Raw genomic sequence first — 16399 nt, 5'->3', positions numbered from 1 at the left:
CGGGCACGCCGCCATTTCGCGCGGGCCGCGCCGCTCTTCTCGTCCGGCCGCACAGAGCGCCGCGCCGCCCCTTCCCCGCTGCGCAGCCCTGCGCTCGCTCGGCCTTCTCCGAATGCTTCGTTAGCGCGGCCGGCCCCATCGCCCCGCAGGCCCGCGTCTTCGCTGCTTTTCTGTGTGCTGTCGATACACGCGAAGAAGTCTTTTCTGCTTCCCCGATAGCCCTTGCGAGATGAAATGCCAGTCGTCCGTGGCCCACCGTGAGGCTCCTACCGCGGTGCTGTCTGCGGGGCGGGTGCTCTTAGAGAGGGACAGGCAGCCAGCCTGGAAGGACCTCGACAGGCTGGAATGGTGGGCCCAGGCCAATGTAGGGAGGTTCGACGCAGCACAGTGCAGGGTTTTGCAGTAGGGCTGGAGGAATCCCAGGCGTAGGTGCAGACTGGGAGGAGAAGTCCTTTGGGACAGCCGGGCACGGAGGGACCTGGGGGCCCTGGTGGATTACAAACGGAACGGGAGCCAGCAGCGTGCTCTGCAGCTTGGAAAGCAAAAGCTGTCTTGGGCTCCATCACGAGGGGGGTGGCAGCAGGGACAGGGAGGTGATGGTCATCTGCAGTACTGTGTGCAGGTCTGGAGCCCCCAGTACAGGAAAGACAGGGAGCTGTTGGAGAGGGTCCAGAGGAGAGCCACAGAGATGATCAGGGGGCTGGAGCAGCTCCCCTACGAAGCCCTCCAGGCTGAGGGAGCTGGGCTTGTTGGGCCTGGAGAAGAGAGGGCTGAGGGGTGACCTCAGGACAGCTTTCCAGCACCTGAAGGGAGCCTGCCAACAGGAGAGGGAGGAGTCAACTCTTTGAAAGGGGAGGTAACAGCAGGACAGGGGGGAATGGTTTGAAGTTGAAGGAGGGAAGGTTCAGGTTGGACGTCAGGGATGCTCTTGACTATGAGAGCGGGGAGGAGCTGGAACAGGCTGCCCACAGAGGCTGTGCATCCCCCGTCCCTGGAGGTGTTCAGGGCCAAGTTGAGTGGGGCCCTGGGCAGCCTGCGTATAGGTATATACAGATGTATGTTTCTATACGGATTAGATACGGAGGTTGGTGGCCCTGCCTGCAGCAGGGGGGGAGGAGCTTAATGGCTGTTGAGGTCCCTTCCAACCCAGGCCGTTCTAGGATCCTATGACGCAGCAAGACAAGCCTCGTCCCAGCAGGCCACAGCTCGAGAGGAGGGAAGGGGGCAGCAGCATTTCTCAAGGTCAACCGCATATTTCTCTCAGTGCGATGCACTCTTCATGGTCTTTGTCCCATGAAACCCCCTGCCCAGCAATGCTGCTGCGAGACAGAAATGGAAGGAGAGCTGGGGGCAGGCCTGGTACAGAGCAGAGCCCTGCAGCCACCCAGCTCCAGTCCTGCTACCCCGGGTACGGATGGCACTTGGCTCCAGGGGCACTTGGCTCCAGATGAGCATGCCGTGGACGGAGCTGAGGCCCCAGGTGGCTGCAGCTCCCTGCCTGCACCCTGCAGACACGAAGCAGCGTGTTGGTGAGGAAGAAGGGGAGCACAGAGGACTCGCAAAGGCCATGTGCCTCTGCCGTGTGCTGGCGTTACCCTGCAGCACAGCAGCGGGTAGCGATGCTACCATCCAGTGGCAGTGGCAGGACGTGGGCTGTGCCAGAGGGCAGACCAGGGACCCGAGAGGCGTGCTGGCAGGACAGGCTCTGCATTCACGAGCACTGCCTGCTGGCTGCCCAGGCCTTGGCTCCCAGCCCCAATGCTGTTCCACCAATGCTCCTGGATGCAGCTGCAGGATCCCGGTTCCCTCCTGCAGGAAGCTGTCGCTCTGGTGGTGCTGGCTCCTTTGGCTGCCTGCTGGGCCAGGACCGCCTGGGGCTGCACCGACGCTATCCTCCTGTGTGCCGCATCAGCTGAGCTGCCCTGCAGCGCTTCTGCTGCACACTCTGCCAACGGGCGTGAGCATGTGTGGGGGGGAGAGGTTACAGAATCACAGAATCGCAAGGTTGGAAACGACCTGCAAGATCATCTGGTCCAACCCCCCTCCCGTTCCTATCAGTACCACAAGCTACTAAACCATCTCTCGTAGCTCCTCATCCAGGCGCCCCTTGAACACTGCCAGGGATGGCGACTCCACCACCTCCCTGGGCAGCCACTCCAGTGCCTGACCACCCTCTGAGAGAAGTTTCTCCTCATGTCCAACCTCAACCTCCTCTGGTACAACTTGTGGCCCTTTCCTCGGCTCCTACTATTTGCCTGGGAGAAGAGGCCAGAACCTTTTGCACCACAGCCTCCCTTCATGCAGTTGCACAGTGCACTGAGGTCTCCCCTGAGCCTCCTCTTCTCCACACTGAACAATCCCAGCTCCCTCAGCCGCTCCTCGTAAGGTTTGTGCTCCAGACCCCTCACCATTTCGTTGCCCTTCTCTGCACACGTTCCAGGGCCTCCATGTCTTTCTTGTAGTGAGGGGCCCAAAACAGCACAGCACTCGAGGTGCGGCCTCACCAGTGCAGAGTACAGGGGGATGCTCATCACCTCCCTGCTCCTGCTGGCCACACCATTTCCAATGCAGGCCAGGATGCCGTCGGCCCTCCTGGCCACCCGGGCACACTGTCGGCTCATGTTCAGCCCAGGTCCCTTTCCTCCTCACACTCATCCAGCCACTCATCCCCAAGCCTGTAGCGCTGCATGGCATTGCTGTGGCCAAAGTGCAGGACCCGACACTCGGCCTTGTTAAACCTCACCCCATTCACCTCGGCCCAGCGATCCAGCTGATCCAGATCCCTCTGCAGGGCCTCCCTGCCCTCAGGCAGATCGACACCACCTCCCAGCTTGGTGTCATCTGCAGACTTACTCAGGGTGCACTCAGTCCCTTCATCTAAGTCGTCAATGAAGATATTAAACAGGATGGGCCCCAGCACCGACCCCTGGGGGACACCACGTGAAACAGGTCTCCAGCTGGACTTCACTGCATTGACCACCACCCGTTGAGCACGGCCCTCCAGCCAGTTCCTTATCCAACGGAGGGTAAAACTGTCCAAGCCACGGGCAGCCAGTTTCCGCAGAAGGACACTGTGAGAGACCGTGTCAAAGGCTTTGCTGAAGTCTAAGTAGATGCATCAACAGCCTTTCCCCCATCTACCAGTCTGCTCACCCAGTCGTAGAAGGAGATGAGGTTGGTCGAACACGACCTGCCTTTCATGAACCCATGCTGGCGAGCCGTGTGATCTCTCCCAGGAGGATTTGTTCCATCACCTTCCCTGGCGCTGAGGTCAGGCTGACAGGCCTGTGCTTTCCCGGATCCTCCTTACGGCCCTTCTTGTAGATGGGCGTCACACCAGCAAGCCTCCAATCCTCTGGAACCTCTCCAGTCAACCAGGAGCGCTGGCAGATAGCCGAGAGCGGCTCAGCAATCACCCCAGCCAACTCCCTCAGCACCCTAGGATGAAGCCCATCCGCTCCCATGGACTTGTGACTGTCCAGATGGAGGAGGAGCTCCCTAACGGCCTCCACCTCAATCTCCGGGGAGACATGCTGCGTATCAGCCCAGATATCCAGATCAGGGCACAAAGTGCCCCGAAGATAGCTGCTCTGACTATTAAAGGCAGATGTAAAGAAGGCGCTGAGGACCTCAGCCTTCTCCTTGTCATCTGTGGTCACGTTCCCTGCCGCATCAATTAAAGGACAGACATTACCCTTGGTTTTTCTCTTGCCATTGGTGTATTTGTAGAAGGATTTCTTATTCTCCTTTACTGCAGTGGCCAATCCAAGTTCAAGACGGGCTTTCGCCTTCCGGACTTCCTCCCTGCGGCACCCCATTGCCGCAACGGCGCTCTTCTCCCTGCAGCCTGGTCACCAAGAACAAGAGGGAGCTACGAGCAGCTCCCTCTGCAGCCGGAGCACTTCCGCGTGCAGGCACTGCTGGAGCTATCCAGGACAGAACAGCTGCTCTCCCACTGCTGCGAAGGAAGTGAAAACACAGAGATGGTGCACAGCACACCAAAATGCTTGCTGAGCAGTCAGGAGCTCTGATGCCTAAATAAATCCCTTGCCCTAGGAAATTGGGGGTTTTGTGGTTTATCTGCGACACCATCTTCAGTCTGCACCCACACAAGACCTGTGAGTTGATGTGTCTCCCAACTCCCCACTGGAGCTGACAGCCCCCCAGCACAGCCCCCCCACAGGGGGCAGATGTGGGCATCCCAAAGCCACCCCTCAGGGCCCCCAGCACCCCGTGGGGCTGTGAGTGCCCCACCCCAAGCCCTGCTCATTGTGACATCGGCACCGCGTCACCAGCACCCGCGTTCTCACGCTGACATCACAATGTGCAGGGCAGCTTCACACTGCGCTCGCCCCTGTCCCCCCAGTCCCGGGTACCTCTGGATCCAGGAAGCAGCACCCCTGCTTTGCTCCAGAAGTCAAGCCCAGGAATGGAGCTGAGGTCTCGACGCCTCAGTGCGCCACATCCCAATCCCCCCACCCGCCGCCCTGCGCCACGGCCCAGGCCCGAACGGGAGCCGTCTCCCCCAGAAATGAGGCCAAGTGTCTCGGAGGAGGAAGGTGAGTGCAGAGCATTCCCGCGGCGGATGTGCCTCCGCCACGTGCAGGAGCCGCCCTGCTCACGGGCTTGGGGTGATAATGCCCTTGTCCCCACTGCAGGGTGCAGGCTGTGCCGGCGGGCAGAGCACGACCCCGACATCTATGGAGACATGTGCCGTCAGGACCGGCTCTGCATCCATGAGAACTGCCTGGTGAGCCCCAACCCCAGCCCCCAGCCCTCAGCCCCGTGCCCGCCGCTGCCCCCACACGCACTAACAGGTCCCCGGTTGCCTCCTGCAGTACCACGCCAGCGGGCTGTACCAGCGCGGCGCTGACCATGAGGGATTCTTTGGATTCCTCATCCCTGACATCGAGGAGGTGCTGCAGCGCGTGGCACAGAAGGTGAATAGGGCGACGTGTCCCCACCTCGGTCCCCGTGCCACGTGGCTGGGAGACTCCAGCAGAGCCCTGGTTGTCCAAGAAGACCCATGGCTGCACAAATCACAACTGATTAGTGCTGCGGGGTCCCTAGCCACGTGGCCCACCAGATCATCACCGTGCTCTGCTGGGCAAGGGTCACCTGTGTGTGCACGGCACTGACGCCCAGCACCGCACTGCTGTCCCCAGAAATGCTGCGTCTGCCAGAACCAGGGCGCCTCGGTCCGCTGCCATCACCGCAGATGCTCCCGCACCTTCCACTTCCCCTGCGGAAGAGAACGCGGCTGCATCTCCCAGTTTTTCGGAGAATACAGGTGAGTGCAGGCACCCGCGGGGCTGCAGGATGGATGGGGCAGGAGCTGAGCTGCCACCTCCATCCATCCTGCAGGTCCTTCTGCTGGCAGCACCGGCCGACCCAGCAGGTGAGGCCACTGCAACAGGAGAACCCGCAGTGTGCCGTCTGCTTGGAGGCGGTGGAGGGACGCCCCACCTACACCACCCTGGTCTGTCCCTCCTGCACCGGCGCTCAGTTCCACCGCCAGTGCATCCAGGTAGGCGGCATTGCCTCCAGACCACAGCACCATCCCCAGCACCACCCAACCCTGCCACCCTGGCATCGTCCCCAACCCTGGGGCAATGCGCACGGGCCCCCAGCTCATCTTCTGCCTTCCCCAGGCCCAAGCTCTGAGCGCTGCCCTGCACCACTTCCGCTGCCCGCTCTGCCAGGACATGCAGACCTTCCAGGCAGAGATGTTCCGCCTCGGCATCAAAATCCCAGACAGGTCAGCACCCACCGCCCTGCCACCGCCCGCCCCCCCCTCCACCTCCCCTCGCACTGCACTCAGCTGTCCTGGGCTCCCTCCCACAGGGATGCGGCCTGGGAGGTGGAAGAGGGAGCCTACCATGAGCTGTACCAGCAGCACAGCTCCTGTGACACCGGCCTGTGCCTGTGCCCACTCGGAAGGGACTATTCTGAGAACACAGGGTGAGTGAGCTCTGACCCCAGTGTCATGGCGACCTGGCGCCTTCATCCCCTCCTTGCAGCTGGGATGGAGGCTGGCCAGGATGCTGAGCTCAGCACGGCACAAGCTGTGCCCTGGTAGCTCAGTGCCAGCCACCGCCGTGGGAGCGCACGCACGCACCACCCCACGGCCGGCATCCCACAGCCCTGGCACCCCCGGTGACCGTGCGGCTCTGGCTTCTGTCACTCCCACAGGCCCTGGAGGATGCTGCTCTGCAGCTCCTGCGGTTCCTGCGGCACCCACCAGCACTGCTCTGCCATCGCAGAGGACGTGGAATCGTGGGAGTGCAGCGGCTGCAGCGGCGTGGACACCGGTAAGAAATGCAGCACGGGGACGTGGTCCCCATAGACACGTGGCCGTACGCCCTCGGGAGATGTCCTCCCCGTCGGAGCCACGATGGGCACAGACATGTGCACTGCGCTCATCTCCCGCACCTTGCAGCCCCTTCAGCGTCAGCCGCGGCGCAGTGATCCCCGCACAGCACCCAGCTCCTGGCACTTCGGCTCCAGCACAAGAGGCTGCGACACCGCGACGCTCAGCTGCCTGCACAGCCCATGGCAGCCCCGCAGCCACTGCGCCTTGCCAGCCTCTGAACAACGGCCTTGCTGGTTGAAGCGCCACAGCGGAGGTTGCTGATGTGCCGGAGCACTGCGGGGCGCGACACCACCACCGCCACGACTCTCCTGCCTGCGCTTCCCTGCTGAGCTGCTGCTTCCTCTGCAAGAGCGAGTGATGGGAGCCCAGCCAAGATGTCAGCACCGTGGAAGATGCCACTGCAGGGAGCTGAGACCAAGGGTTTCGACAGTCCAAGTCATTTCTCTTGGCATCGAAACTCCTAACTCCTAACTGTGACTGCTCATCTGATTGTGACTTCCTAACTGTGACTGCTCATCTGATTGTGACTGCTGCCCAGAGAAGCCGTGAACGGCCCATCCCTGAAAGCGTTCAAGACCAGCTTGAAGGGAGCCCTGGGCAACCTGGACTGGACCTCACCTGGACGATGGCGACCCTGCCTGTGGCCGGGGGGTTGGAACTTGAGCCTTACCACCCCTTCCAACCCAAGCCATCCTGTGACTCTATATGTCAAACACCTATTCCTTTCAATTGTTTTCTCCATCAAAATAAACATCTTATTTAAAACTTCACTGACTTGGACGGAGTGGAACCACTTAACATACTTACAGCTCCCTATTCTCAGCCCCAGCGCAACAACAAAGGCAACAGCAGTGCTGCACATCCTTACCGAAAGGACAAACGCCACAGAAGTTGCCTCTGAACTTCAGCACCTTCAATAGACAAGTTTCCCCCTGGACCAAACGCAGCCCGAACGCTCTGCTGTGCGCGCGGTGCTGCCATTGCTGGTAGCAGCATCCCTGCTTCGCGGCACAGCTGGCCGAGCAGCTGGCTGAGGACAGGCTATCCAACTTGCAAGGACCCACAGGCATCACCCAGCCCGGCTCCCGGCTCCGCACAGCAGCACCCAGCCTTAGGCCACGTGGCACAGAGTCCCACGGGGCTCCCTCAGCTCCCGGCTGTGCCCACCGCCCTCGGGAGCTGCTCCGTGCCCGGCGCCCGCCGCTGCTGAGCCGTTCCCCGACAGCCGAGCCGAGCCGAGCCGAGCCTCCCCTGGCGCAGCTCCGTGCTGTTCCCCCGCCCCGCCCCGTCCCGTCCCCGTCCCCGTCCCCACACAGCAGACACCAGCGCTGCCCCTCCGCTCCCACGGAGCACCGAGGGTGCCGGGACGGAACCGAGCCGCCGGGACAACCACAGCTGCCATGAAGGAAGGAGCTGCGCTCCTTCTCTCCACTATAGCACGCCGGGCATCCCAGGGCGCTGCCGAACCCGCGGCCCCGTGCACAGGACCCTCACGGCGGGCCGACGACGACCGCCACTTCATCTCGCTCGGCGCGCCAACGGCAACGACAAGCTCTTCTGCAGAGCCATCGCGAGCAACACGGCGACCGGCGCAGCCGCGAGCCCGACGGGCAACGGGGCCGGGCCCCGCTAACGAAGCGCTTCCTTCAGCGCCTCGGACAGAGCGCGGCGACGACCGCGCGCACCTCCGCGTCCGCACCGCCACCCTCGCCGCGCGCCGCTGACGGAGCGGCCCGGGGCGCGGCGGCGCAGCCGCGCTGTGGAAGGAAGGGCGGAGACGGCGGCCGAATCCCCGCGGCTGCCCAATCAGCGCCCGGCGCGCGCGGCGAGGGGGCGGGGGCCGGCCGGAACGCGGGGCCGGGCAGGCCGGGCACGCCGCCATTTCGCGCGGGCCGCGCCGCTCTTCTCGTCCGGCCGCACAGAGCGCCGCGCCGCCCCTTCCCCGCTGCGCAGCCCTGCGCTCGCTCGGCCTTCTCCGAATGCTTCGTTAGCGCGGCCGGCCCCATCGCCCCGCAGGCCCGCGTCTTCGCTGCTTTTCTGTGTGCTGTCGATACCTGCGAAGAAGTCTTTTCTGCTTCCCCGATAGCCCTTGCGAGATGAAATGCCAGTCGTCCGTGGCCCACCGTGAGGCTCCTACCGCGGCGCTGTCTGCGGGGCGGGTGCTCTTAGAGAGGGACAGGCAGCCAGCCTGGAAGGACCTCGACAGGCTGGAATGGTGGGCCCAGGCCAATGTAGGGAGGTTCGACGCAGCACAGTGCAGGGTTTTGCAGTAGGGCTGGAGGAATCCCAGGCGTAGGTGCAGACTGGGAGGAGAAGTCCTTTGGGACAGCCGGGCACGGAGGGACCTGGGGGCCCTGGTGGATTACAAGCGGAACGGGAGCCAGCAGCGTGCTCTGCAGCTTGGAAAGCAAAAGCTGTCTTGGGCTCCATCACGAGGGGGGTGGCAGCAGGGACAGGGAGGTGATGGTCATCTGCAGTACTGTGTGCAGGTCTGGAGCCCCCAGTACAGGAAAGATAGGGAGCTGTTGGAGAGGGTCCAGAGGAGAGCCACAGAGATGATCGGGGGGCTGGAGCAGCTCCCCTACGAAGCCCTCCAGGCTGAGGGAGCTGGGCTTGTTGGGCCTGGAGAAGAGAGGGCTGAGGGGTGACCTCAGGACAGCTTTCCAGCACCTGAAGGGAGCCTGCAAACAGGAGAGGGAGGAGTCAACTCTTTGAAAGGGGAGGTAACAGCAGGACAGGGGGGAATGGTTTGAAGTTGAAGGAGGGAAGGTTCAGGTTGGACGTCAGGGATGCTCTTGACTATGAGAGCGGGGAGGAGCTGGAACAGGCTGCCCACAGAGGCTGTGCATCCCCCGTCCCTGGAGGTGTTCAGGGCCAAGTTGAGCGGGGCCCTGGGCAGCCTGCGTATAGGTATATACAGATGTATGTTTCTATACGGATTAGATACGGAGGTTGGTGGCCCTGCCTGCAGCAGGGGGGTAGGAGCTTAATGGCTGTTGAGGTCCCTTCCAACCCAGGCCGTTCTAGGATCCTATGACGCAGCAAAACAAGCCTCGTCCCAGCAGGCCACAGCTCGAGAGGAGGGAAGGGGGCAGCAGCATTTCTCAAGGTCAACCGCATATTTCTCTCAGTGCGATGCACTCTTCATGGTCTTTGTCCCATGAAACCCCCTGCCCAGCAATGCTGCTGCGAGACGGAAATGGAAGGAGAGCTGGGGGCAGGCCTGGTACAGAGCAGAGCCCTGCAGCCACCCAGCTCCAGTCCTGCTACCCCGGGTACGGATGGCACTTGGCTCCAGGGGCACTTGGCTCCAGATGAGCATGCCGTGGACGGAGCTGAGGCCCCAGGTGGCTGCAGCTCCCTGCCTGCACCCTGCAGACACGAAGCAGCGTGTTGGTGAGGAAGAAGGGGAGCACAGAGGACTCGCAAAGGCCATGTGCCTCTGCCGTGTGCTGGCGTTACCCTGCAGCACAGCAGCGGGTAGCGATGCTACCATCCAGTGGCAGTGGCAGGACGTGGGCTGTGCCAGAGGGCAGACCAGGGCCCCGAGAGGCGTGCTGGCAGGACAGGCTCTGCATTCACGAGCACTGCCTGCTGGCTGCCCAGGCCTTGGCTCCCGGCCCCAGTGCTGTGCCACCCAATGACCCCTGGATGCAGCTGCAGGATCCCGGTTCCCTCCTGCAGGAAGCTGTCAGCGCAGCTCTGGTGGTGCTGGCTCCTTTGGCTGCCTGCTGGGCCAGGACCGCCTGGGGCTGCACCGACGCTATCCTCCTGTGTGCCGCATCAGCTGAGCTGCCCTGCAGCGTTTCTGCTGCACACTCTGCCAACACGCGTGAACGGATGTGGGGGGGAGAGGTTACAGAATCACAGAATCGCAAGGTTGGAAACGACCTGCAAGATCATCTGGTCCAACCCCCCTCCCGTTCCTATCAGTACCACAAGCTACTAAACCATCTCTCGTAGCTCCTCATCCAGGCGCCCCTTGAACACTGCCAGGGATGGTGACTCCACCACCTCCCTGGGCAGCCATTCCAGTGCCTGACCACCCTCTGAGAGAAGAAGTTTCTCCTCATGTCCAACCTCAACCTCCTCTGGTACAACTTGTGGCCCTTTCCTCGGCTCCTACTATTTGCCTGGGAGAAGAGGCCAGAACCTTTTGCACCACAGCCTCCCTTCATGCAGTTGCACAGTGCAGTGAGGTCTCCCCTGAGCCTCCTCTTCTCCACACTGAACAATCCCAGCTCCCTCAGCCACTCCTCGTAAGGTTTGTGCTCCAGACCCCTCACCAGTTTCGTTGCCCTTCTCTGCACACGTTCCAGGGCCTCCATGTCTTTCTTGTAGTGAGGGGCCCAAAACAGCACAGCACTCGAGGTGCGGCCTCACCAGTGCAGAGTACAGGGGGATGCTCACCTCCCTGCTCCTGCTGGCCACACCATTTCCAATGCAGGCCAGGATGCCGTCGGCCCTCTTGGCCACCTGGGCACACTGTCGGCTCATGTTCAGCCCAGGTCCCTTTCCTCCTCACACTCATCCAGCCACTCATCCCCAAGCCTGTAGCGCTGCATGGCGTTGCTGTGGCCAAAGTGCAGGACCCGACACTCGGCCTTGTTAAACCTCACCCCATTCACCTCGGCCCAGCGATCCAGCTGATCCAGATCCCTCTGCAGGGCCTCCCTGCCCTCAGGCAGATCGACACCACCTCCCAGCTTGGTGTCATCTGCAGACTTACTCAGGGTGCACTCAGTCCCTTCATCTAAGTCGTCAATGAAGATATTAAACAGGATGGGCCCCAGCACCGACCCCTGGGGGACACCACGTGAAACAGGTCTCCAGCTGGACTTCACTGCATTGACCACCACCCGTTGAGCACGGCCCTCCAGCCAGTTCCTTATCCAACGGAGGGTAAAACTGTCCAAGCCACGGGCAGCCAGTTTCCGCAGAAGGACACTGTGAGAGACCGTGTCAAAGGCTTTGCTGAAGTCTAAGTAGATGCATCAACAGCCTTTCCCCCATCTACCAGTCTGCTCACCCAGTCGTAGAAGGAGATGAGGTTGGTCGAACACGACCTGCCTTTCATGAACCCATGCTGGCGAGCCGTGTGATCTCTCCCAGGAGGATTTGTTCCATCACCTTCCCTGGCGCTGAGGTCAGGCTGACAGGCCTGTGCTTTCCCGGATCCTCCTTACGGCCCTTCTTGTAGATGGGCGTCACACCAGCAAGCCTCCAATCCTCTGGAACCTCTCCAGTCAACCAGGAGCGCTGGCAGATAGCCGAGAGCGGCTCAGCAATCACCCCAGCCAACTCCCTCAGCACCCTAGGATGAAGCCCATCCGCTCCCATGGACTTGTGACTGTCCAGATGGAGGAGGAGCTCCCTAACGGCCTCCACCTCAATCTCCGGGGAGACATGCTGCGTATCAGCCCAGATATCCAGATCAGGGCACAAAGTGCCCCGAAGATAGCTGCTCTGACTATTAAAGGCAGATGTAAAGAAGGCGCTGAGGACCTCAGCCTTCTCCTTGTCATCTGTGGTCACGTTCCCCGCCGCATCAATTAAAGGACAGACATTACCCTTGCTTTTTCTCTTGCCATTGGTGTATTTGTAGAAGGATTTCTTATTCTCCTTTACTGCAGTGGCCAATCCAAGTTCAAGACAGGCTTTCGCCTTCCGGACTTCCTCCCTGCGGCACCCCATTGCCGCAACGGCGCTCTCCTCCCTGCAGCCTGGTCACCAAGAACAAGAGGGAGCTACGAGCAGCTCCCTCTGCAGCCAGAGCACTTCCACGTGCAGGCACTGCTGGAGCTATCCAGGACAGAACAGCTGCTCTCCCACCGCTGCGAAGGAAGTGAAAACACAGAGATGGTGCACAGCACACCAAAATGCTTGCTGAGCAGTCAGGAGCTCTGACGCCTAAATAAATCCCTTGCCCTAGGAAATTGGGGGTTTTGTGGTTTATTTGCGACACCATCTTCAGTCTGCACCCACACAAGACCTGTGAGTTGATGTGTCTCCCAACTCCCCACTGGAGCTGACAACCCCCCAGCACAGCCCCCCCACAGGGGGCAGATGTGGGCATCCCAAAGCCACCCCTCAGGGCCCCCAGCACCCCGTGGGGCTGTGAGTGCCCCACCCCAAGCCCTGCTCATTGTGACATCGGCACCGCGTCACCAGCACCCGCGTTCTCACGCTGACATCACAATGTGCAGGGCAGCTTCACACTGCGCTCGCCCCTGTCCCCCCACTCCCGGGTACCTCTGGATCCAGGAAGCAGCACCCCTGCTTTGCTCCAGAAGTCAAGCCCAGGAATGGAGCTGAGGTCTCGACGCCTCAGTGCGCCACATCCCAATCCCCCCACCCGCCGCCCTGCGCCACGGCCCAGGCCTGAACGGGAGCCGTCTCCCCCAGAAATGAGGCCAAGTGTCTCTGAGGAGGAAGGTGAGTGCAGAGCATTCCCGCGGCGGATGTGCCTCCGCCACGTGCAGGAGCCGCCCTGCTCACGGGCTTGGGGTGATAATGCCCTTGTCCCCACTGCAGGGTGCAGGCTGTGCCGGCGGGCAGAGCACGACCCCGACATCTATGGAGACATGTGCCGTCAGGACCGGCTCTGCATCCATGAGAACTGCCTGGTGAGCCCCAACCCCAGCCCCCAGCCCCCAGCCCTGTGCCCGCCGCTGCCCCCCACACACACTAACAGGTCCCCGGTCGCCTCCTGCAGTACCACGCCAGCGGGCTGTACCAGCGCGGCGCTGACCATGAGGGATTCTTTGGATTCCTCATCCCTGACATCGAGGAGGTGCTGCAGCGCGTGGCACAGAAGGTGAATAGGGCGACGTGTCCCCACCTCGGTCCCCGTGCCACGTGGCTGGGAGACTCCAGCAGAGCCCTGGTTGTCCAAGAAGACCCATGGCTGCACAAATCACAACTGATTAGTGCTGCGGGGTCCCTAGCCACGTGGCCCACCAGATCATCACCGTGCTCTGCTGGGCAAGGGTCACCTGTGTGTGCACGGCACTGACGCCCAGCACCGCACTGCTGTCCCCAGAAATGCTGCGTCTGCCAGAACCAGGGCGCCTCGGTCCGCTGCCATCACCGCAGATGCTCCCGCACCTTCCACTTCCCCTGCGGAAGAGAACGCGGCTGCATCTCCCAGTTTTTCGGAGAGTACAGGTGAGTGCAGGCACCCGCGGGGCTGCAGGATGGATGGGGCAGGAGCTGAGCTGCCACCTCCATCCATCCTGCAGGTCCTTCTGCTGGCAGCACCGGCCGACCCAGCAGGTGAGGCCACTGCAACAGGAGAACCCGCAGTGTGCCGTCTGCTTGGAGGCGGTGGAGGGACGCCCCACCTACACCACCCTGGTCTGTCCCTCCTGCACCGGCGCTCAGTTCCACCGCCAGTGCATCCAGGTAGGCGGCATTGCCTCCAGACCACAGCACCATCCCCAGCACCACCCAACCCTGCCACCCTGGCATCGTCCCCAACCCTGGGGCAATGCGCACGGGCCCCCAGCTCATCTTCTGCCTTCCCCAGGCCCAAGCTCTGAGCGCTGCCCTGCACCACTTCCGCTGCCCGCTCTGCCAGGACATGCAGACCTTCCAGGCAGAGATGTTCCGCCTCGGCATCAAAATCCCAGACAGGTCAGCACCCACCGCCCTGCCACCGCCCGCTCCCCCCCCCCCCACCTCCCCTCGCACTGCACTCAGCTGTCCCGGGCTCCCTCCCACAGGGATGCGGCCTGGGAGGTGGAAGAGGGAGCCTACCATGAGCTGTACCAGCAGCACAGCTCCTGTGACACCGGCCTGTGCCTGTGCCCACTCGGAAGGGACTATTCTGAGAACACAGGGTGAGTGAGCTCTGACCCCAGTGTCATGGCGACCTGGCGCCTTCATCCCCTCCTTTCAGCTGGGATGGAGGCTGGCCAGGATGCTGAGCTCAGCACGGCACAAGCTGTGCCCTGGTAGCTCAGTGCCAGCCACCGCCGTGGGAGCGCACGCACGCACCGCCCCACGGCCGGCATCCCACAGCCCTGGCACCCCCGGTGACCGTGCGGCTCTGGCTTCTGTCACTCCCACAGGCCCTGGAGGATGCTGCTCTGCAGCTCCTGCGGTTCCTGTGGCACCCACCAGCACTGCTCTGCCATCGCAGAGGATGCGGAATCGTGGGAGTGCAGCGGCTGCAGCGGTGTGGACACCGGTAAGAAATGCAGCACGGGGACGTGGTCCCCATAGACACGTGGCCGTACGCCCTCGGGAGATGTCCTCCCCGTCGGAGCCACGATGGGCACAGACATGTGCACTGCGCTCATCTCCCGCACCTTGCAGCCCCTTCAGCGTCAGCCGCGGCGCAGTGATCCCCACACAGCACCCAGCTCCTGGCACTTCGGCTCCAGCACAAGAGGCTGCGACACCGCGACGCTCAGCTGCCTGCACAGCCCATGGCAGCCCCGCAGCCACTGCGCCTTGCCAGCCTCTGAACAACGGCCTTGCTGGTTGAAGCGCCACAGCGGAGTTTGCTGATGTGCCGGAGCACTGCAGGGCGCGACACCACCACCGCCACGACTCTCCTGCCTGCGCTTCCCTGCTGAGCTGCTGCTTCCTCTGCAAGAGCGAGCGATGGGAGCCCAGCCAAGATGTCAGCACCGTGGAAGATGCCACTGCAGGGAGCTGAGACCAAGGGTTTCGATAGTCCAAGTCATTTCTCTTGGCATCGAAACTCCTAACTCCTAACTGTGACTGCTCATCTGATTGTGACTTCCTAACTGTGACTGCTCATCTGATTGTGACTGCTGCCCAGAGAAGCCGTGAACGGCCCATCCCTGAAAGCGTTCAAGACCAGCTTGAAGGGAGCCCTGGGCAACCTGGACTGGACCTCACCTGGACGATGGCGACCCTGCCTGTGGCCGGGGGGTTGGAACTTGAGCCTTACCACCCCTTCCAACCCAAGCCATCCTGTGACTCTATATGTCAAACACCTATTCCTTTCAATTGTTTTCTCCATCAAAATAAACATCTTATTTAAAACTTCACTGACTTGGACGGAGTGGAACCACTTAACATACTTACAGCTCCCTATTCTCAGCCCCAGCGCAACAACAAAGGCAACAGCAGTGCTGCACATCCTTACCGAAAGGACAAACGCCACAGAAGTTGCCTCTGAACTTCAGCACCTTCAATAGACAAGTTTCCCCCTGGACCAAACGCAGCCCGAACGCTCTGCTGTGCGCGCGGTGCTGCCATTGCTGGTAGCAGCATCCCTGCTTCGCGGCACAGCTGGCCGAGCAGCTGGCTGAGGACAGGCTATCCAACTTGCAAGGACCCACAGGCATCACCCAGCCCGGCTCCCGGCTCCGCACAGCAGCACCCAGCCTTAGGCCACGTGGCACAGAGTCCCACGGGGCTCCCTCAGCTCCCGGCTGTGCCCACCGCCCTCGGGAGCTGCTCCGTGCCCGGCGCCCGCCGCTGCTGAGCCGTTCCCCGACAGCCGAGCCGAGCCGAGCCGAGCCGAGCCGAGCCGAGCCGAGCCGAGCCGAGCCGAGCCTCCCCTGGCGCAGCTCCGTGCTGTTCCTCCGCCCCGTCCCGTCCCGTCCCGTCCCGTCCCCACACAGCAGACACCAGCGCTGCCCCTCCGCTCCCACGGAGCACCGAGGCTGCCGGGACGGAACCGCAGCCGCCGGGACAACCACAGCTGCCATGAAGGAAGGAACTGCGCTCCTTCTCTCCACTATAGCACGCCGGGCATCCCAGGGCGCTGCCGAACCCGCGGCCCCGTGCACAGGACCCTCACGGCGGGCCGACGACGACCGCCACTTCATCTCGCTAGCTGCCTGTTCATCAAAATAAACATTTAACTGGGTTGAATGGAGTAAATTTCCTGCAGAACAAGGTGCAGATGAAGGGCTCTGTTGCGTGCGTGGTGCTGTGATTGCAGGAATGGAGTCGTGTTCAAAACAGTGTCTTGCACTGACATTCACCTCCGCTGCGGTTGAAACCACCCCTTCGTGGGATATTTAGAGAAGGAACGGTGACATT

General features: G+C 62.1%; 3 protein-coding genes across 6 annotated transcripts; 2 read left to right on the top strand and 1 right to left on the bottom strand.

Moving 5' to 3' along the window:
• Nucleotides 1–13632, bottom strand: LOC125702985 (uncharacterized). 4 transcript variants are annotated; one of them, XR_007380740.1, is made up of 3 exons: nt 13369–13632; nt 13110–13280; nt 1–3958 (listed from the first exon to the last, which is right to left on the bottom strand). XR_007380740.1 is itself a non-coding variant. In XM_048966910.1 (2 exons), exon 2 carries the CDS (start codon nt 3816–3818, stop codon nt 3198–3200), a length of 621 nt encoding a protein of 206 aa, XP_048822867.1. In that variant the 5' UTR covers nt 3819–3958; nt 13369–13632; the 3' UTR covers nt 1–3197. The 4 variants fall into 4 exon arrangements, 1 of the variants encoding a protein (XP_048822867.1); XR_007380739.1 differs by having other exon boundaries at nt 13125–13280; XR_007380738.1 differs by lacking the exons at nt 13110–13280; nt 13369–13632 and adding an exon at nt 5119–5774.
• Nucleotides 5168–5969, top strand: LOC125702984 (G2/M phase-specific E3 ubiquitin-protein ligase-like). Its single transcript, XM_048966908.1, has 2 exons — nt 5168–5527; nt 5652–5969. The coding sequence occupies exons 1-2, from the start codon at nt 5168–5170 to the stop codon at nt 5967–5969; spliced, it is 678 nt and encodes a 225-aa protein (XP_048822865.1).
• On the top strand, nt 12235–15865 carry LOC125702986 (PHD finger protein 7-like). Its single transcript, XM_048966911.1, has 7 exons — nt 12235–12999; nt 13089–13190; nt 13416–13540; nt 13615–13777; nt 13902–14008; nt 14098–14214; nt 14446–15865. The coding sequence occupies exons 1-7, from the start codon at nt 12679–12681 to the stop codon at nt 14597–14599; spliced, it is 1089 nt and encodes a 362-aa protein (XP_048822868.1). The 5' UTR covers nt 12235–12678; the 3' UTR covers nt 14600–15865.
• The last annotated feature ends 534 nt before the right edge of the window (nt 15866–16399 follow it).

This window comes from Lagopus muta, chromosome 20 (assembly GCF_023343835.1).
Source record: "Lagopus muta isolate bLagMut1 chromosome 20, bLagMut1 primary, whole genome shotgun sequence".
In the NCBI taxonomy this organism is placed as follows: domain Eukaryota; kingdom Metazoa; phylum Chordata; class Aves; order Galliformes; family Phasianidae; genus Lagopus; species Lagopus muta.
This window is presented reverse-complemented; position numbering and strand designations above follow the sequence as displayed.